Here is a 21,403-nt window from a genome sequence, read left to right as displayed (position 1 = left end):
GAGGAAAGCTGCTCATCCACTGTGACGCAGTGTTCACTCCAGTAAGACCCCTTTTTACTCAGTCTATTTGACTGGTTTTCACTCTCCTCAGAGGGGGAGTACTCACCATCTATAGAATCATCTAGGACAGCTGGACTACCAGGTGCATTCACAACTCCAACTTTAGCCACAGGCACATAGTCTGTGCCATCAGAATTGGATACCTCAGATTCTGAGTCAGAGGCAGCAATGGCTTCCTCATCCAGCATGTGTATAACCATTTTGGTAGTATATCTGGCAGCATTCTTATGAGCCTCCTTATGATACTCCTTTTACTCAACGAGTTAAAAAGGATAAATGAAAACGGTGATTAATGAACATTATAAACAAGATATATGATAAATATTTGATTAACTACTTTGATTTTATTGTTGTAGCAAAAAGAATGTGCAATGCAGTGGATTCCATAAGAAATACATACGGGTCATATTTGATCCACATTTGAAAACTTGGGGTAAGGAATTCCTGGAATATTAGATAATAAAAAAATAAAAAAAAATTTTTTTTGGGGGGGGGGGGGGTCAATACAGCAACAACAAAAAACATTAGGCCGGGTCATTTTGATCCGGCATATGCATCCTAGGGTTAATAGTCTAAATTAAAATTTCTGTTAAGATATGACCCCCAACGTGATCTGTTCTTGAAATTTGTAGTCTATGACATTTCAGATTTACAAACAGGTAGTTTGAATGTAGTGAACTACTTTTTCAAAGTAACTTAAGGTAGCCTTTTACACTCGCACCTGTACACGGGTTGAAATTGGCATATTTGGACACTGATAAGAGTGTACATTTCAACACAGTGGCTGTACAGGAACATGCTATACCTGACGTCAGATCTCAAGGGTCTCCGCTTCACAGATCTGTATAGGTTTTGACTGACAGCCGTTCTGAAATTGAAAGCCACGCGCTACTGATGCTTGGGCTGACTCATAACCTGCAGACCCCACAGTTAAATTGCGGGGCAGGCAGGTTTAGGATCATGAAATATTGTGTGGATGAAGGGGGTGGGTGGCGGTTTGAATAAAGAGAAAACAATAGCCTACTGTAGCCTACTGTTCAGATGGATTAAATGGAAACTGAAATCTGACTGTAGGTCTATAACCTTAATATGAATTCCTGCAGAATTAAGCATTTCTTCCATTAAAATTATACACCAAATGTAGGCAAAATTAAGACTCAGGAACAAGAGTGGAGAAATATGATTTCTTTCTTTCAGCATCTTGAGAGAATGTGAATGCGCAGTTAGATACCTTCTGTAGAGGTGCTATCTTAATCAGCATCATAAAAGCTGATTGTATTTCAACCACATAAAATATACATCCAAGCCGAACTGAAATCTTATCAGAAACAAGTTGGGTCGTTTTCACAGCTTTCTGTTTCCTTTCCTTACATTTTAGTATTTTTTTTATAGCATTTTCTCACCGGTCCCTTAATGTCTTTGCTCCATGAAAGAAGCGGAGATGACAGAAAACTTTACCAATGTCAACTAGATTGAAGCATTCATTCTATCGGTTTATGACATTCTTCTGGTGAGCAAGGGTTTATTTAGTCACATATAATGACAGAAGAGAAGCTGCATGTATCTATAGCCAAATAGCCTACGAAAATGTCAGAAATTATAAGTAGAAACATATCTAAATCAGGAAAAAAAGCATGGACCCCTGTCAAAAATCTTTCTGCTGTCTGACTGTAGCCTACAGCAAATGTGTTTCTATATTATGGGTTTAGGGTCGGTTGTGGGCCTCCAGATTTTCACTTTATCGCTTATAGTCAGGCGGGTGAGGATGGGTTATTAGCAATTGCGAGCGTGTGCACCCCCACCATGCGCGACAAGAAGTTGCCCCCATCCCTCCGCTTATTGGGCAGTTTTAGCTACATTTTGGTTGTCTAAGTGAGGGAAATGCTGTAAATTAAGAGGACTATGTATTTTGAAAGTTGAGACATTGAGATTATAATACATCAACCGGGTAACCCGTGATACAAGTATTCAAAGTCCTTCACATGGATGGCTGACTCAGTTGACCAGGTGACCTGGTTGAGGATGTTGGGATATGACATGGAAACCAGCCACTAGGGGCAACAGTGAGCACTGTTACCTTCAAGAAGGTTTCGGTTTTGCTAGAGCGGGGTTTCCCAAACTTGGTCCTCGGGACTCCAAGGGATGCATGTTTATGGTTTTTGTCCTATCATTACACAAATAATGAACTAATGATCAAGCTTTGATCATTTTAATCAGCTATGTAGTGTTAGGGCAAAAAACTAAACGTGCACCCTTTGGGTTCCCGGGGACCGAGTTTGGTCGTGCCAGGGTGTTGTGGACAGGGATGGCAAATGGGCGTACGCATCTGCCTCTTATTCCAAAGGTTGCAAGTTCAAATCCAACGATAGAAAGTTTTTAATTTATTTTTGTTTTAAGCCTATCACAAAACTTAACACTTTCCTTGGGGTGGCAGGTAGCCTAGTGGTTAGAGCGTTGGACTAGTAACTGAAAGGTTTCAAAATCTAATCCCTGAGCTGACAAGTTACAAATCTGTCGTTCTGCCCCTGAACAAGGTAGTTAACCCACTGTTCCTAGGCTGTCATTGAAAAAAAGAATTTGTTCTAAACTGACTTGCCTAGTTAAATAATGGTAAAATAAATTTAAAAAAACATTCAGAGTTAATGCCTATCCTTAAGATTTCAGAGTTAATGCCTAAACTTAACCCTAACTTTAAAAATTCAGAGTTAATGCCTAAACTTAACCTTAAACAATTTGATGTTTGCAACAACTTTGAAATTTGACATTTGAGAAACATGGATGAACGTCTAATTCTGAGATATAGTTAAGTAAACAATATTTTTCTTAAGGGTAGTTTAACTTATTCCAGTGTGAAGTAATTGGTAGCTTGGTAAACTATATTTTCAGAGTAGCTTCCTCAACACGAATTAAATGTCTTATCTGCATAAACCAAATCACATATAACTTTAAATGAACTTGCTTCTCACAGAGAAGCTAAACTAAACAGACTTAATGTACTAAATATACTAAACTACATGTATTAAATGTCTTAATAACAGATAAAAAATAAATCCTGAAAAATCCTTATCTTCAAATGATTATCAGCATGCTAATGAAAAAGAGCAATAACTGAATATTCCCCAAATAAATAGTTTATTTAATATTTTTATGTAGCTACAATATTTACATGAGAGAAATGTGAACACTATGGGTTATGGGGATTTTAACCTTAGGATGTTCAACTTCCAAATGTTCATGAACTAAGTGATTACTGATGAGAAATTAGCTTTCAACCAATGGAAGTGAAAAAATAATAATATACACACAAAAACAAATATTGCCTTTTTGAGTGAACTTTGGAGATGGCGGCCTTGTGGAAGTCCTTCGTCCAAAGCTTAATGACTGCATGCACTGAAACAATCAGAAAACACAAAACCAAAACAACATTAAGATACTGAAAACAATTACTGAAAACTTGTTCTATTTTGGCATCTTAGATTCAGTGGCTAATGGGAGGGTTTGGCTTTGAAATCTAAAACTTTGTAACAGCTGGAGTCAGCTTTGCTTCTTTCTGAAACTTCCATTCTATATTTTCAACAATAAATCAATTATTCTGCCTTGTGTAAATGCTATACTAATAAAGAAAAATGGAGCTAGCATAACCTGGGACTCAGGCCTATTAAATCTACATTTAAATATGTGGCCAACTGTTCCTAGAGAGCCACCGTATATGAGATATTTCTCCAGCAAAGCGGCAACACATTTGATTCAAACTAATCAATCTGTGTTTTTGCTTGGTAACTGTTTGCTTCTAGACAGAAAGAGAGAAGGAACAACACACGATCTAGAAGAGCTAGACGTTTAAAGAGCAATGAAATATCTATTTTTTGCAAAGAATAAATGTATAGCAAGCTACATTTATGAGAATAATACATGTATGCATTTGCTTACCTTATCAAGCTTGAAGAAGATTACATTACACTCATTTATCGCAAAAAAAAATGAATGCACCACAAACATCTTTCCAGGGTGTTGATGCATCCTCTTCCCAAAGCAGCCTCTTTCAACACGACGGGTAGGGGAAGGGTATCCATCTGCAAAAGTGAAGTTTTGCTCTGATGTCAAGTCAGCTCATATTTCTTGTTGCTACTTTAACTTAGCTGTTATGCTAGCTAACATGGTACTGAACAGTGACGCTAGCATATTGACATTTGTTATTACAAGACAGCAAGTCTTTACCTAAAAATATAACGTTAAGTGTTTAGGTAAATCATTAGTTAGCTAGCTAGCTATCACATTAATTGTGCAAAAATATGATAGCACTGAGCCAACCAGTGGCGCTGACAGGTTGCAACAAAATGTGTTTCACTCTATCCCATAAAACATGACACTGCTAAACAGGCATCAATTACATAACACGATTTTTAAGTTTATTAGAATGTTTAATAAGTTAGACACTCACTGTACAACTTGGAAGGTAGATCACTTCAATGGATTTTTCTTCTCCCACTAACTGGTCATCAATGCTTACTGGTCTTGGAACTACTTCTGGCAAGCTGTTTGCCACTAGTGGCATTACATACTATTGTTGCCTAAGGTTTGCTGCAGATTCACCACTGGTGGCAAACATTTGCAAACTTCTGGCGACATTTATTTGCAGCAAATTTGCCACAAACTTATTTTTGTAAAGGGCAGCACAAATAAAAGTCAATATTGAAGGACAATATAAGCTTTTTAAAGTGGGATTTAATTCAAGTCAAGGATGGGGTCAATTAAATGTTTTAATTCAGGAAGTGAATTGAAATTGAATTCAAAAATGGAAAAATCGTCATTGTAAAACATTTGGACAATTTGTATTTCATGAAGTAAAATGTTCATTTTGAGTTGACCCCAACCCTGATTCATGTACCAAGTGTACCAAGTGAACGTTCATGAAAATGAACAGAGGGTTTGGAATAGACATTGATGGGATGGGATAGCATTGGCATGTCTCCAGTGGAGGATGTCTCCTTCTCGACAAATGACTGTAGTCGAAGTTGTTGTTGTTGGAGCTGTTGAATTATGGAGGTAATAACATGAGTCTGGACTCATGGAGACTGGAGACAACACGTGCCTGTGCACACACAGTGGCAAGTCCCATGACTCAGACGAGAGCGAGCGAGGCGAGCAGACATTCCTCCCTGGATGTAAACAGACTAAGCACATTGTTTTGGGTGAATTAAGGTGTTCTCCAGGCTGACTCCTTAATTGCTGTCTGTCTGATTTCCTAATATACAGGCTCAAAGTGGCATAACAAAGGAGGGTAAGACTACATCTTTAATGAGATGTAGACTGTAAAAGCTTCAGAGATATGTGATATATATTTTGTAGATCAATTAATCAATCAATCAACAAACCAATCAATTGAGTACCAGATACTTATCCTCTCTTATTTATGTTCACAGTGTACAGATGGCTATACATTTGACATGGAACGACAAGAATGCAAAGGTAAGAGGTGCTTATCCACACTTTGTCAAATGTCCTTGTACGTTTCTGACTTAATGAATAGATTGATTAGTAGAGGAATTGAATAGCACTGTGGAAAAGATACGATCAGTTCTAGCAGACACTGATACAGTATGTGTATACCAAGAATACCCGGCAGTCTCTATGGGGGTGCCACAGGGTTCAATTCTTGGACCGACACTCTTCTATATATACATCAATGATGTCAATTCTAGCTGCTGGTGAGTCTCTGATCCACCTCTACGCAGATGACACCATTCTGTATTATTCTGGCCCTTCTTTGGACACTTTGCTAACAACCCTCCAGACGAGCTTCAATGCCATACAACTCTCCTTCCGTGGCCTCCAATTGCTCTTAAATACAAGTAAAACTAAATGCATGCTCTTCAACCGATCGCTGCCTGCACCTGCCCGCCCGTCCAACATCACTACTCTGGACGGTTCTGACGAAGAATATGTGGACAACTACAAATACCTAGGTGTCTGGTTAGACTGTAAACTCTCCTTCCAGACTCACATCAAACATCTCCAATCCAAAGTTAAATCTAGAATTGGCTTCCTATTTCGCAACAAAGCATCCTTCACTCATGCTGCCAAACATACCCTTGTAAAACTGACCATCCTACCGATCCTCGACTTTGGCGATGTCATTTACAAAATTGCCTCCAATACCCTACTCAATAAATAGGATGCAGTCTATCACAGTACCATCCGTTTTGTCACCAAAGCCCCATATACTACTCACCACTGCGACCTGTACGCTCTCGTTGGCTGGCCCTCGCTTCATACTCGTCGCCAAACCCACTGGCTCCAGGTCATCTACAAGACCCTGCTAGGTAAAGTCCCCCCTTATCTCAGCTCGCTGGTCACCATAGCAGCACCCACCCGTAGCACACGCTCCAGCAGGTATTTCTCTCTGGTCACCCACAAAACCAATTCTTCCTTTGTCCGCCTCTCCTTCCAGTTCTCTGCTGCCAATGACTGGAAAGAACTACAAAAATCTCTGAAACTGGAAACGATTATCTCCCTCACTAGCTTTAAGCACCAGCTGTCAGAGCAGCTCACAGGTTACTGCACCTGTACATAGCCCATCTATAATTTAGCCCAAAGAACTACCTCTCCCCCTACTGTATTTATTTATTTTGCTCCTTTGCACCCCATTATTTCTATCTCTACTTTGCACATTCTTCCACTGCAAATCTACCATTCCAGTTTTTTACTTGATATATTATATTTACTTCGCCACCATGGCCTTTTTTTGCCTTTACCTCCCTTATCTCACCTCATTTGCTCACATTGTATATAGACTTATCTTTCTACTGTATTAGTGACTGTATGTTTGTTTTACTCCATGTGTAACTCTGTGTTGTTGTATGTGTCGAACTGCTTTGCTTTATCTTGGCCAGGTCGCAATTGTAAATGAGTACTTGTTCTCAACTTGCCTACCTGGTTAAATGAAGGTGAAATAAATACAAATATTGATGGTGGAGGTGGTGGTTTTCCTGGTATACCCATGCTGACTTGGTGGTGTTACACTGACCAGACCTGTGTTGAAATACAAAAAAAAAAATCAACTTGGAGTGACATGTGGATGGTATTTGCACTTTTGGGGCTATTCCACTGGCAAACTCAATCAAGCACAGCTTAAGTAGTTGAAAGAAAACATACCGTGGCTTACTATATGAACCCAGGTCTGTCTCTGACGGCGGTCCTCCCTTTTTCAGACATCAACGAGTGTACCACGGTCACCGACGCCTGCAAGGGCGGCATGAGGTGCATCAATCATTTCGGAGGCTACTTCTGCCTGCCCCAGAATGCCCAGATCATCGTTAGTAATGGTGACGACGAGCCCACCGTGGCCCCTCTGGTGGAGGAACAGCCTCCTCTGGCACCCGCCCCTGCTTTGCCTGTCCAACGGGTCATCCAGAGCTCTTTCCAAAGCCAGGGCACCATGCAGTGTGCTGCAGGGTTCGTGGTGGACGACCTCAACTACTGCCGTGGTAAGAGTAAGCCCATGCAACTTAACTGGGGTGTGTTTATTAGGACTAGGGCACACTACAGTAAAAATGTTGAAAATGAGTGTTTCTATTTGGACAAGTACCCTGATTCATTATGGTGAAAGTGTCCAGCATCATTTTAATCCTACATACAAATATCCCATCAGTCCCTGACTGATGTAATTTGAAGTATCTAGGAATGGATCTGCCAAACAGTTATAAGCGGACTGTAGTACATTGCAGTTATACAAACTCAGTAGTAAGGCTACAGTACAAACTCAGCATTGCAGGGGCCCTAGTTTAAATTAGCAATACCAGCAGGCAGATTTCCTTCTGGAATACTACCGATGCTAGTTTATGAACAGATATTGAGGCAAAAGATAGTCATCTCAGATTGTCATTCAGTCACTTTCAGAATTCATTCCAATTGGAATTCATTCAAAATGATTGCAGTCCCTTTTCAAGTTTAGAGCACTTTGTATGAAAACAGTTCTAGTGAAAATGCAATTGATTGAACCGTTTGAACAGTTTCTGCGCTATCTGCAGGTTATGAAGATGCATTGTGTTTGATCTGTAAAGTGGGGAACCACTTAACTTCCATTTACCCCTTTGCTCTTTTTCTTTGGATGATGGATTTGCAGCCGTCATTAAAGAATGTCATAATTTGTGTGTGTGTGTGTGTGTGCGTGCGTGTGCGTGTGTGCGTGTGTGTGTCCTCCAATCTCCTGTTGGCAAACTGCGCAAGATTTTAGTCAAGTTGCAACATGCCAAATCCTGGCGGTAGAGGGAAACAATTGCTGTTACATAAACCATTCAATCAGCATGGGGCTACAGCCAAGCTGAGCTCAGGGAAGGAAGGAGATGATCGCCAACAACACATTCCTGAAACATATTTTTTTCTCATTTAATCATAATGTTTCTTTCATCAGAGGGACTGTCTTTAAGTTGGAGTGATTCACAAACTAAAGGCAGACAGATTAGTGGTATTATGATATGTACTGTACAGTATTATACAGTGTCAGATACAAGATAAAAATGATGCTACATCTCCTAAAAGAATGGCATTAGTAATTTGCATTGATACTTTTCCAATTTGTCATCACAATCAAAACGTACACTGTAACTGAGGAAGATTATTGCAGTGTCTTGTTCTTACAACTGGTAAACATTTGCCACATGCTACATGCGATTCTGGTAACTAATGCTAATAAGACCGTGGCACTTGACCATGAAAACAAGTTCACAGGGCTGGATTCAACTCCAGCCTTAATTCTTCAATGTTTACAGATCTGGAAAGGCTTAAGCAGTGTAGTGGTATAGCTTCATCAAATTGCTTGCACCTTCCAGATCAGCGAACATTGAAGGGCTAGGGCCAAGAGGAAGGGATAGGGAGGGAATTGGATTAGTGATTTGTCATTTCTCCCCGAGGAAGGAAGGACATATTTCTAAAGTGTTGGAACAGAGCCTGATTATTCTATTGTTCAATACATTGACTGTAAGGTTCAATAGCAACTGGTTATTGAAGCACTACAAAGAGGAGACAACCAGCAGACACTGACTACAGCCAGAGAGGACTTTGGTGGTGGTGCATCCTTTCATCGCACATCTCATCCACCTCAGACATGGACAGATAGATGGGTCTACCAAAAAGTCACGACATCACTGCATGTGCGTACTTATGGGCTTTAGTCTTTAGCATTTGATTTGGTCTGCGGCATATTCTTTCAGAAGCTTAGTTCCCTTGTTTACTCTCTTTCATAATTTCATCCCTCTTTTATCCCTATCAGAGGCCATTGAACACAAAGGAAGAGCTGGTGCCCTTCTCAAAACAGTAGTTTCTCATCCTGGATGTTGACATATTTGAAGGGGGGGGGGGGGGGGGGCGTTGAAACATTTTGAACCTGACACCTTGACGGAAACCGAATATATATGGGTGCCTGGCACAGCATTCTTGCAAAGACACAGGGACCTTTGTAAACCAAGCTTTTTGTTTGAAAAGTGCTCGTTTTGGAGGCTGGGGGTGGGTGGGGGAATATATGTGCATAGACTGTAGTGCGGTAGTATTTCAACATTGTAGTTTTGGCAAATTCTGGCAAGAAGTACTGTATTTGAAGGTGTCATGTTCTTTGCACTGTTATTTCTGGCACAGTGTGTTAATTATGCTATTATGCTACATAAAACTCAAGTTTGATTTTAGGACTGGTTCACCTCTGTCAGCATGTCAACTTTTCACTGGTCTTAATTCATTTCTGTGAAACAAAGGTTGTAGGGCGACAGTATTGTCACTTCTTCACCCCATACTGTACATGCTGAGTGGAGGCCAGCTTTGATCATTAGGGCTATTCACCTCCCAATCTGGGCCAAAAGCAGGGTCAGCCGGGCTTCGTTAAGTGTGTGTGTGTGTGTGTGTGTGTGTGTGTGTGTGTGTGTGTGTAGTTGAAAGGGGAACTTGTTTACACAGACTTCCAGCCTCCAGGATGACAATTCTCACATTGTGTCCATCACTGTCGTCAACAAATTAGTTACATCAGCAGGGTAAGAGTAGCCTGGTCTCAGATCTGTTTGTGCTGTCAATGACCTTAGGATTTGGCAATAAATACAGCACAAACATATCTGGGAGCAGGCTAGGGTATGAGGGGATCGGTGCGTTTAGCCTTTGAGCTTTCTGTACAGACTTGGTGTTCTCTCCCACACATCTAACACCTCCAACTCCCTGTATATGAATTCCCTATTTTTAGTTATTTGTATATAGAGTCCACCCCGGAGTGGGATTGGAAGGGAACACTGTCTGTGTTGCATTCAGAAAAATGCTTTTGTTGAGCCAGGAAACGGAATATCAGGGGTCCGGACTGCAGAGTGTGTTTTGGAGCAATTTGTCCCATGTTATTTTTTTAGATAACAAAAATAAATGGTAAAACATGTAGGGGGGGTGATTGGGAAATAATTTTGACATGCAACCAATGTGCATTTTACATTGAATTGAAGGAGTGAAATAATGTTGTACAAATCCCAGAGATACTCCCCACCCTTTCCACCCCTGGGTGTGCCCCCTGAATCATAATGAATAATAGTAAAGCAAACAGAAAGCAAACAGAAGATGTAATCAAATCAGGTGAATTCAGCTGAAGTCTGTTTTTGTTACATGAAGGTTCCTGGTGGAGAGCCAGACACGATTACCAGGATGGAATACGGGAGCCTCACTGTGGTGGCAGTCCGCCTGGATCCTTCTGACGGTCTACGGCATGCTGGAGTCTCAACCACTTGTCCACCGCAGGTGCTTCGGTCTGGCTCGGTTCCACTACGGCTCTCCAGGGCTGGCTGATATCCCAGGACACACTGGAAGGGGGTCAGCCCGGTGGAGGAGTGACGCAGTGAATTCTGGGCGTACTCCGCCCAGGGAAGGAACCGGCCCGTGAATTGGGGACCACGGTCGGAGACGATGTCCTCTGGAAGGCCATACTGCCGGAAGACCTGCTGGAACAGTGCCTCAGCGACCTGGAGAGCCATGGGGAGACCAGAGAGAGGGATAAAACGGCAGGATTTAGAGAATCTGTCCACAACAACCGTAATAGTAGTGAAACCATCAGAAGAGGGGAGATCAGTGATGAAATCTGCAGGACTCCACACCAACTTACGGGGGTCACCCTTGAGGGGAGAGAAGAGGCGATGGTGCTGATGTTCTTAATGAATCGACTGTAGAAGTTGGGAAACCCTAAAAACCATTGTAGTCCCTTTATGGTGGTTGGGACTGGCCATGACTTGACTGCCTCAACCTCCATTTCATCCATAACTACTCCATGTGGGCTGATCGGGTATCTGAAGAAGGAGACAGCGGCTTGATGGAACTGGTACTTCTCCGTTTTGACGTACAGGTGGTTCTCCAGGAGGCGTTCAAGGACTACCCGGACTTGGGCGATGTGATCCTCCAAGGTGGCTGAGTAGATCAGGATGTTGTCGATATACACGACCACCTGACGCCCAAACATGTCCTGGAACACCTCGTTCACAAATGCCTGGAACACCAACTGAGCGTTTATTAATCCAGTACTCATAGTGCCCAGAAATCATGCTGAAGGTCCAGTTTAGTATAAAACCGGGCCTCACAGAGCTGTTCGATGGCAGCCAGCACCAACAGGAGAGAGTAGCGGTACTTGGTGGTGATTGAATTGAGACCTCTGTAGTCGATGCACGGACATAGACCTCCCTCCTTCTTGGCCACGAAGAAGAAGCCTGCCACGCAGGGGAAGTGGATGGGCGGATGAAAGTCTGTTGGAGAGCCTCCTGGATGTACTCCTCCATAGCCTTGGTTTCAGCCACCGACATGGGGTAGACGAGGCTGCGTCGAGGCGCAGAGTCTGCCAGCAGGTCGGTGGTACAGTCCCAGGGGCGATGAGCAGGAAGACAGGTGGCACAGGTCTTGGAGCAAACCTCCCGGAGATTCTGGTAAACCTCTGGGATGTTGGCATGGAGGGCAACCACAGGACTATCGACTGACATGGAACCACAGAGTAAGGGAAAGCAGGTATTTCGATATCTTTGTGCCCAGGCAGTGATCTCCATCCTCGACCAGGAGATGGTGGAGACGTGACTTTGGAGCCACGGGAGGACGAGGATGACTTTGTGTAGGGGTGCCTCGATGATGAGGAAGGGAAGGCTTTCTTGGTGCAGGGGTCCTACGGTGATAGTGAGTGTTGCTGTGATGTGTCAGATTGTGCCAGATCCCAGGGGTTGACTATCCAGTGCTTGAACCGGAAAAGGAGAGGAGTTCAAGTAACAGACGCATCTCAACATCAACTGTTCAGAGGAGACTGTGTGAATCAGGCCTTCATGGTCGAATTGCTGCAAAGAAACCACTACTAAAGGACACTAATAAGAAGAAGAGACTTGCTTGGGCCAAGAAACACGAGTAATGGACATTAGACCGGTGGTAGGTGAGACGCTGAGTAGGTGAACGGTTGATCTCCTCATGTGTGGTTCCCACTGTGAAGCATGAAGGAGGGGGTGTGATGGTGTGGGGGTGCTTTGCTGGTGACCCTGTCTGGGATTTAGTTCAAATTCAAGGCACACTTAACCAACATAGCTACCACAGCATTCTGCAGGGATACGCCATCCCATCTGGTTTGCGCTTAGTGGGACTATAATTTGTTTTTCAAGAGGACAATGACCCAGCACACCTCCAGGCTGTGTAAGGGCTATTTGACCAAGAAGGAGAGTGATGGAGTGCTGCATCAGATGGCCTGGCCTCCACAATCACCCGACCTCAACCCAATTGAGATGGTTTGGGATTGGACTGCAGAGTGAAGGAAAAGCAGCCAAGAAGTGCTCAGCATATGTGGGAACTCCTTCAAGAATGTTGGAAAAGCATTCCAGGTGAAGCTGTTTGAGAGAATGCCAAGAGTGTGCAAAGTTGTCATCAAGGCAAAGAGTGGCTACTTTGAAGAATCTCAAATCTAAAATATATTTTGATTTGTTTAACACTTTTTTGGTTACTACATGATTCCATATGTGTTATTTCATAGTTTTGATGTCTCCACTATTATTCTACAATGTAGAAAATTGTAAGAATAAAGAAAAACCCTTGAATGAGTAGGTGTGTCGAAACTTTTGACTGGTACTGTAAATGCCAAGTTGTTCTCACAGAATATCATAATGGATGACTTTCTGCAATTTCTCTTTAATTTATTAGTCCCTCCTTGTCTTGCAGATGTGAACGAGTGTGAGGGGAGCAATCCCTGTCAACACCAGTGCTACAACATCATGGGCTCCTACATCTGCCAGTGTGAGCAGGGTTATGAGCTAGCCTCCAACCAAGCCTCCTGCCAAGGTACTGCAACTCAATATTAGGAAAGTGTTCCTAATGTTTGGTATACTCAATGTATAACTATCAGTATCTTCATTTATCAGTACCTTATTGATAATGTATACTGATACAATTTTACAATCCCCCCCGCTCACACCTAATATTTTCTTTCCTGAGAAGTTTCTGTCAGACTCCCTTTAAGGGTTGACTACGTAATATTTATCTATTCGTAGATATTGATGAATGCGCCTTCTCGAGTTACATGTGCCAGTGGCAGTGTGTGAATCAGCCCGGAGGGTATGTCTGTACCTGTCCCGAGGGATACCAGCTCCAAGGCAACCGAATGTGCCAAGGTAATGTGCCTGTTTCAACTAGTAAAATATCTAGCCCTCTCTTACAACAGCAGGAAGTCGTACATCATAATAATGAATCTTAATACCTTTAACCTGAATCCCCAATGATAATTCATTGGCTTTAGGCCTAGATTTTTACTTGTATCTTGGTATAAAGTCAGTATTGACACTTGATTGATTAACTAACAGTCCATGAGATAGACATGATAGTTTGAAAGGTAGTTTTAAGCTACGCATTGCTTGTTTACAAAGACTACAAGACCGTTGTACTAATCTCATAAGCTATTTTAAGTTATTTTCTTATTGAAATGACCATTGACTACATTTTCTCTCAGTAACGACATTTTCTTTCCATCAACAGACATAGATGAGTGTGAAACAGGAAACAACTGCCGCGAGGACGAGATGTGTTGGAACTACTTTGGCGGTTTCCGCTGCTACCCCAGGAACCCTTGCCACGAGCCCTATGTGAAGACAGGAGAGGGGTGAGTAATGGTCCGGTGAAATGCATGATGATGATCACATGATGAGTGAACTTGACTGGGACCTGAAGTCTTAGTGGGGTGCAGGAGACCCAGGTTCAAATCAATGTCAGCAAGACAAAAGAGCTGATCGTGGACTACGGGAAACAGAGTCTGGAACCAACAGGACCCTGAACAGCTTCTACCCCAAGCCATACGACTGCTAAGTAGTTAGTTAAATAGTTAACCAAGTAGCTACCCGGACTATCTGCATTGACCCTTTTTTTGACCCATCACATACAGCACCTTCAGAAAGTATTCACACCCCTTGACTTTTCCCACATTTTGTTAGGTTAGAACCTGAATTTAAAATTGATTAAATTGAGATGTTTGGGTCAATGGCTTACACACAATACCCCATAATGTCAAAGTGGAATTATGTTTTTCTACATTTCTGCAAATGAAAGTCAATAAGTATTCAATGCCTTTGTTATGGCAAGCCTAAATACTACATGTTCAGTAGTAAAAATGTTCAAGTCATATAATACATTGCATGGACTCATTCTGTATGCAATAATAGTGTTTAACATGATTTTTGAATGACTACCTCATCTCTGTATTCCACACATACAATTATCTGTAATGTCCCTCAATCGAGCAGTGCATTTCAAACACAGATTCAACCACAAAGACCAGGGAGGTTTTCCTATTGGTAGATGGGTAATAAAGAAAAAATGAGACATTGAATATCCCTATGAGCATGGTGAAGTTATTAATTACACTTTGGATGGTGTATCAATACACCCAGTCACTACAAAGATACAGGAGTCCTTCCTAACTCAGTTGCCGTAGAGGAAGGAAACCGCTCAGGGATTTTATGGTGACTTTAAAACAGCTGCAGAGTTTAATTGCTGTGATGGGAGAAAACTGAGGATGGATCAACAACAGTGTAGTTACTCCATAATAATAACCTAGTTCACAGAGTGAAAAGAAGGAAACCTGTACAGAATAAAAAATATGACAAAACATGCATACAAAGTGTTATTTGGGGCAAATCCAATACACAATACAACACGTTACTGAGTACCGCTCTCCATATTTTCAAGCATAGTGGTGTCTGCATCATGTTATGGGTATGTTTGTAATCGTTAAGGACTGGGGAGTTTCAGGATTTTAAAAAATGGATTGGCACTAAGCACAGACAAAATCTTAGAGGAAAACCTTGTTCAGTCTGCTTTCCACCAGACACTGGGAGATTCCAGCAAAACAATAACCGAAACACATGGCCAAATCTATACTAAAGTTGCTTACCAAAAAGACAGTGAATGTTCCTGAGTGGCCGACTTACAGTTTTGACTTAAAAAGTTTCTACTTTAAAATTTATGGCAAGACCTGAAAATGCTTGTCTAGGAAACGATCAACAACCAATTTGACAGAGCTTCAAATATATTTTTGAAAAGAATAATGGGCAAATGGTGCAGAATCCAAGTGTGGAAAGCTCTTGGAGACTTACCCAGCAAGACTCACAGCTGTAATTGATGCCAAAGGGGCTTTTTACAAAGGATTGACTCAGGGGTGTAAATACTTGTGTAAATGAGATATTTCTATGTTTCATTTTCAATAAATTTGCAAACATTTCTAAAAACATGTTTTCACTTTTTCATTATGGGGTATTGGGTGTAGATGGGTGAGAGGAAAAAAATCAATTGAATCCATTTTGAATTCAGGCTGTAAAACAACACATTTTTAATAAGTAAATGGCACTGTACTCTGCTGCTAATGTTTACTATTTATCCTGTTGCCTTGTCACATTATTCCTAGTTATATGTACATGTCCACCTCAGTTACCTCGTACCCCTGCACATCCACTCACATCCACTCGGCCCCGTGTATATAGCCAAGATATCCTTAGTCATTGTGTGTTTATTATTACTTTTATTACATGTTATTACTTTTCTATTATTTCTATATTTTCCTTCTCTCTGCATTGTTGGGGATGAATTATTTCACTGTTAGTCTACGAAGCATGTTTTATTTTTTATTTTACCTTTATTTAACTAGGCAAGTCAGTTAAGAACAAATTCTTATTTTCAATGACGGCCTAGGAACAGTGGGTTGACTGCCTGTTCAGGGGCAGAACGACAGATTCTGACCTTGTCAGCTCGGGGGTTTGAACTTGAAACCTTCCGGTTGCTAGTCCAACGCTCTAACCACTAGGCTACCCTGCCGCCCCATGTGACAAATAACATTTGATTTGATTTTGAGGATACCTTTGCCCGTGTTACTTTACGCAACAACAAAAAAATGTACACAGCTGCTGCTCCCCCGCTGTTCCCTCACTCAATCTTCCCGACATGATCGGCATGATGTATAAACTCATTTGTCTGTTGTAACTGTAAGGTTAATATTACATCATCTGAAATATAAGCAGGAGGCAGCCGGGCAATGTAAGTAGTGTTATTTTTCCCGCTTTTCAGTCAGTATGTAGGCTCCAACATAAGTTACACACATTGGTGGGGAGTTACAGACAGCATGGACCACATGGGGAAAAGTGTCAGCTAAAATGACCTCATAGCTAAAACCACATGTATTAAAGTGCTTAAAAAAAAGACAATTTACACAAAACCACATGGACCACATCAATAAAAGTGCTAGCTAAAAAAAAACACATACTGAAGTCAAAACCACAAGGACCAGATTGATAAAGTGTCTGCGAAAATGACCACATAGCTTAAAACCACATATATGCCACATGTATAAAAGTATCTGCTAACGTGACCATACCCAATGGTTCTCTCTGTCTCTGCATGTCTGTAGGCGTTGCAGCTGCCAGTCGCTCACAATTTGCCGAGGCCTGCCGCCGTCCATCGTCTACAAGTACATGAGCATCTCGTCGGAGCGCTCCGTCCCAGCCGACATCTTCCAGATCCAGGCCACGAGCGTCTACCCTAACATGCACAATACATTCAGGGTCAAGTCTGGCAACGAGGGAGGAGAGTTCATCCTCAGGGTGAGCCCAGAGATGTTTCAGTCACTCAACAGGCATTAGCGTTACCATCATGTCAGATGGTGTCAGCATTTGTCACTTGCTTTTCTACCTAAGTGGTAGCGTAATTGGATGATCTCTCGTCTACTGTGTCATTGAAACACTTATTTAAGGTAGGTGTTGGTTTCAGATGTTTTGGCTGCCCTTTGCTATTTAGGGAATATCTTGTGAGATTGCATTTTGAGTGGACAGTCCCTTTAATTAAATCATCTTTTGACTTCCCCTGATTGCTATCCCTTACCCTTAAATGGATAGCTCACACACATTTCCCACTTACATCATTATTATTGGATACCTAAAAAGTAGTTTGTAGGTAGGTTTGAAGTTAATATTCTAATATTCGCACCCAAAATGATGCAAATTTTACTGGCAGTGGTGTGTTTCCATCAAACTGACTTCTTGCAACTTAAAAGCTGTGCATAATGACGTAGTGCACATAAAAAGGTACTTTGTCGTGTACCTTTTAATTTACAGAATAAAAAAACTGTTCTATGTGTTTCCATCCCACTTTGAACTTGGTCGATAGAGTTGGCACAAAAAGTCTGCGATTAACAGCCAGCTCGTAGACACTGCACATAGTGCAAAGGATACATGATGAGATTATGGATAAGCGCGAGATCATTTTTATTTGTCAATTGGCAGCCATGCACCGATCATCATGTCACCAGCATACAAATGAAGACCCTCAATATTTATTGGAAAGGAGCATCAAGGAAAACAGAAAGGAAAACGCTGCACACTGCTGCTCATGCTCCTGGGTGATATTTATTTACAACAACGTTTCCACCCTTAGTTCTTCATCAGGCATGCATATCCCAAGTGGGGGTGGAAGGTCCTATATATATATATAGGGGCAGTACTCAGTGACATCACTTCCTGAAACAGGAGGTAAAAAAAAATGTAGTTTCACAATATTAACATTCAATGTATCAAAATATATGATCATGCACAGGGAATGTGATCAATATTTACAGTAATATGCTTATACATAAAAGATTAAATTAGGATAAAAAAAAAAACACCATTTAGACATATTGAAACTATAAAAGTCAAATTCCTCTCAATGTCCCCTCCCCTGTGTGACATATTGACCATTTCTATTCCAATGTATCTCAGAGAACTAAATAGGATGTCCAGCTTGTTCAAAATGAGCAGCAACCAGATTTTTTTGTCTCACCTGTCCGTATATTTCTGTGGTGCTCACTGTCTCGAGGCTTCTAAAAGTTTTCCCTATATAAAACAGACCACAAGGGGACATTTCAACATGTAAATAACATTGATGCGGCTTTACGTACAAATGCAACTCATTTACCCACCTCCGCAGGACAAAGATTTAAGATCAAGGGCCTGATTACCTGCATGTCCACCAATGCTATTTACATGTTGAAATGTCCTTGTGGTCTGTCTTACATGGGGGAAACCCTGTAGCCTAATAAACTGTGGTGTTTTCCTTCCTCTTTTCCTTGAGTTGGCCTACAACTCCATCACCTGCGGAAAGTACATGGGTGTGCGTATGCTCTTCAGCTTTCGCAAAGGAGCATCAAGCTCATCACTCTGAACTTTCACCAGTCTGTAAAATGTATCAATGCTTATTTCATCTGTAGCCTAATAAACTGTGCATTGTTTTTCCAAGTTGTAGTAGAAGGACATTACAACATAGCGTCTTGTGACGGCAAATTTACTGCGACAAATGCGCCAAAAAAAAGGGGGTTTTCACTGCCATTTGTTGCATTATCTATTTCACCGATTCGCCCCGGTCTAGCGTATTTTGTTCTATCAACATTTTAAGAATGTTTATCGACAATTGCTGTTCCCATCAGACGTGTTGTACATTGTTTTATCCAACAGGTACTTTACTCGCATTAAAATGGTTGGATGGAAACATGGTTTGTGGACCTGGAGGGTCAGCGACCCCAGATTTGTACATTAGCATTAACATCAATGAGTGTAAAATAATGGTAGTGGTAGGACCCTTGTTAGCATCCTCAGAACATGCTAACTAAATAATCCCTTTAACCTACCAGCGCTCCAGTAACGTCAGCGCCATGCTGGTGATGACCAAGCCGCTGACCGGACCGCGGGAGCATGTGGTTGACCTGGAGATGGTCACCCACAACAATGTCCTCAACTACCGCTCCAGCTCTCTGCTCCGGCTCACCATCATCGTGGGACCCTATGCCTTCTAAGTTCCAGTTACAAATTGCTCTTAGGCACAGATCTTAAATCAGTTTACCCGTCCCCATATCTCATATTATCCATTAGAGGATAAAAGGCAAAACTGGCCTTAGATCAGTGCCTAGGGGCACTTTCATCCTACTCAGCCCTCTTACTCTCTCCTAGACCCTCACAAGGCCTACCACTCTCTGTACTGCTTGGATCTAATAGAGATATCCACATACTCCCTGCAAGGGTTTCCCATTCATGGTCCTTGTCCTGTGTTGGCTAGTTTTCATTCAAATGGATGGCTGTATAAATTGGGATTGAATGTATATTGTCTGATCTGCTGGTTGAGCACTGGACTGGGTGAAATTGTTTTGTTTTAGCTCAAAGCGTGTAGTCCTTTCTTGGAGATGGAACCATTGGATAATTGCAGTGAAAACCAACACCCACACAGAGCACATACTGGAGGAGCAGGAGGGTGAAATAGCCAGGCCACGATATAGTCACTTTATGCATCACTGGCCAATGATTACATTGTAAGAGCAAAACGTGACTTAAACTGAACACAACTCTTTCTTACTCATCCTTTGCTAAACGTACGTATTGCACTGTAGTAGGAGAATGAGTTCTCGTCACATTTGAAATCGTTGTGAAATCTCTCATTAGTCTAGTCAAGATGTGTTTTCCTGCAGAGAAATTACCCGTGTTTGAAATCACACTTGCCCTTTTTATCTTTTACCATAGTTGCCAAGTGAGGTTCACAATCACATCATATCCCCTTTAAGATCACTGATTTTGTTTGTTTGGATAGCTTTTCATTGATGTAGTTGAAAAGAAACGTACAGTAATGCAATGTGATGTCAACATAAATACCAATTGTCGTTGAAAAGAGACATATCTGTTTCAGTTATCTTGAAGAGAGATAATCTCTACTGGACGGACTATGAGCTTCTGACCAAACTACGTGAGATTTTAGTTCTGGGTTAACCGAGATTAGAAGAGAGACAAAGGCACCTAAAACAGTCAAGTTTATTGTTGAAGTGTGATTTAATGGGTTACAAGTATAGTGATTTGGTGAGGACTGTGATGGAACCGTTTGCAGTGTGTAGTAATCCAATGGCATCCTTAACGAATGGAAATGTATGATCACGTCAACCCTCATCGGAGAGTTGCTCGGCAACCTCTGTCCAATGGGAATAAAGCAATAATGCTTTTGGACGCAAAAGTGATATTTTCAGGAAATCATTGGCAGTGTTGTTTGGTCATATAGGCAGGGGAATTGTTGCTTAACATGTCTGTATGTGTGCCAGAGTGCCTCTTGATCCTGCACAGAACTTCCAGTCAGCGATCTGCCACAAACAGTTAGTCAGGTCATTTCGACACAGAGTTCCTTTCATAAGGAGTCATTGAATCACAATTTGAGATTAACTCTGTTTTTTTTAGTAGAGGATTTGACTCCATGAGACTTTTTGAAATAAATATCATGTTTGACAATCAACAAGGAAGCTCAATTGAATCAAAAGGTTCCCACTCCGAATGACATGCAATTTCAACTGTGTATGTACTATATATAGGTGGGTACAGTGTAAGTACAGTATTCCATATCTCTGTGGTTTTAACAGTCAATTTGAGCAAATGTCTGTTTATAAAAACTGTTAAAAAGGTAACAGTTGAAGACCTACCATAAATAACAATGTGTACCTACACTGTGGTTGCAATGTCTATATAATATACCTATATAATTACCATGTAGATACATAGTTCTGGCAACAATATTATGTGTAAACAAATGTGGTTACATTCCAATATGAAAATGATTTATTGGGGTGATAATAAAATGTAATTGAAGACTGAAAATTGCCAGTATAAATGTATGTCTTATTTTATACGAAGGAAGTCCACGTGTAGCTCTAATATATAAAACAGTCATGCGACTTAACATTGTTATATATATTTACACCAAAACAAGTTTTTCACAGCTTTTGAGAATATTCACTTCTTTTTTTTCTTTTTTAAAATAAAAGATACATTTGACTTTG

The 21,403-nt window shown here is 41.2% G+C and overlaps 1 protein-coding gene across 2 annotated transcripts in view; it reads left to right on the top strand.

Moving 5' to 3' along the window:
- The window catches only part of LOC139370585 (EGF-containing fibulin-like extracellular matrix protein 1), a 28,287-nt gene extending 6,884 nt beyond the window's left edge, over nt 1–21,403 (top strand). Inside the window, exons 3-10 of one of the 2 annotated variants that reach the window (XR_011627149.1) lie at nt 5,484–5,529; nt 7,272–7,547; nt 13,249–13,368; nt 13,578–13,697; nt 14,059–14,182; nt 16,976–17,168; nt 19,229–20,203; nt 20,257–21,403. Coding sequence is in view for 1 of the 2 variants with exons in the window: in XM_071110170.1 (XP_070966271.1) it covers nt 5,484–5,529; nt 7,272–7,547; nt 13,249–13,368; nt 13,578–13,697; nt 14,059–14,182; nt 16,976–17,168; nt 19,229–19,390 (1,041 nt within the window). In the remaining variant the exon portion in view is untranslated. Of the gene's footprint in view, nt 1–5,483; nt 5,530–7,271; nt 7,548–13,248; nt 13,369–13,577; nt 13,698–14,058; nt 14,183–16,975; nt 17,169–19,228 lie in introns of both variants that reach the window. The other variant, XM_071110170.1, reaches the window with a different exon arrangement.

The sequence above is a fragment of the Oncorhynchus clarkii genome, chromosome 17 (genome assembly GCF_045791955.1).
Source record: "Oncorhynchus clarkii lewisi isolate Uvic-CL-2024 chromosome 17, UVic_Ocla_1.0, whole genome shotgun sequence".
NCBI lineage: Eukaryota > Metazoa > Chordata > Actinopteri > Salmoniformes > Salmonidae > Oncorhynchus > Oncorhynchus clarkii.
Note: the sequence above shows the minus strand (reverse complement) of the source record. Positions and strands in the feature narration are given on the sequence as shown.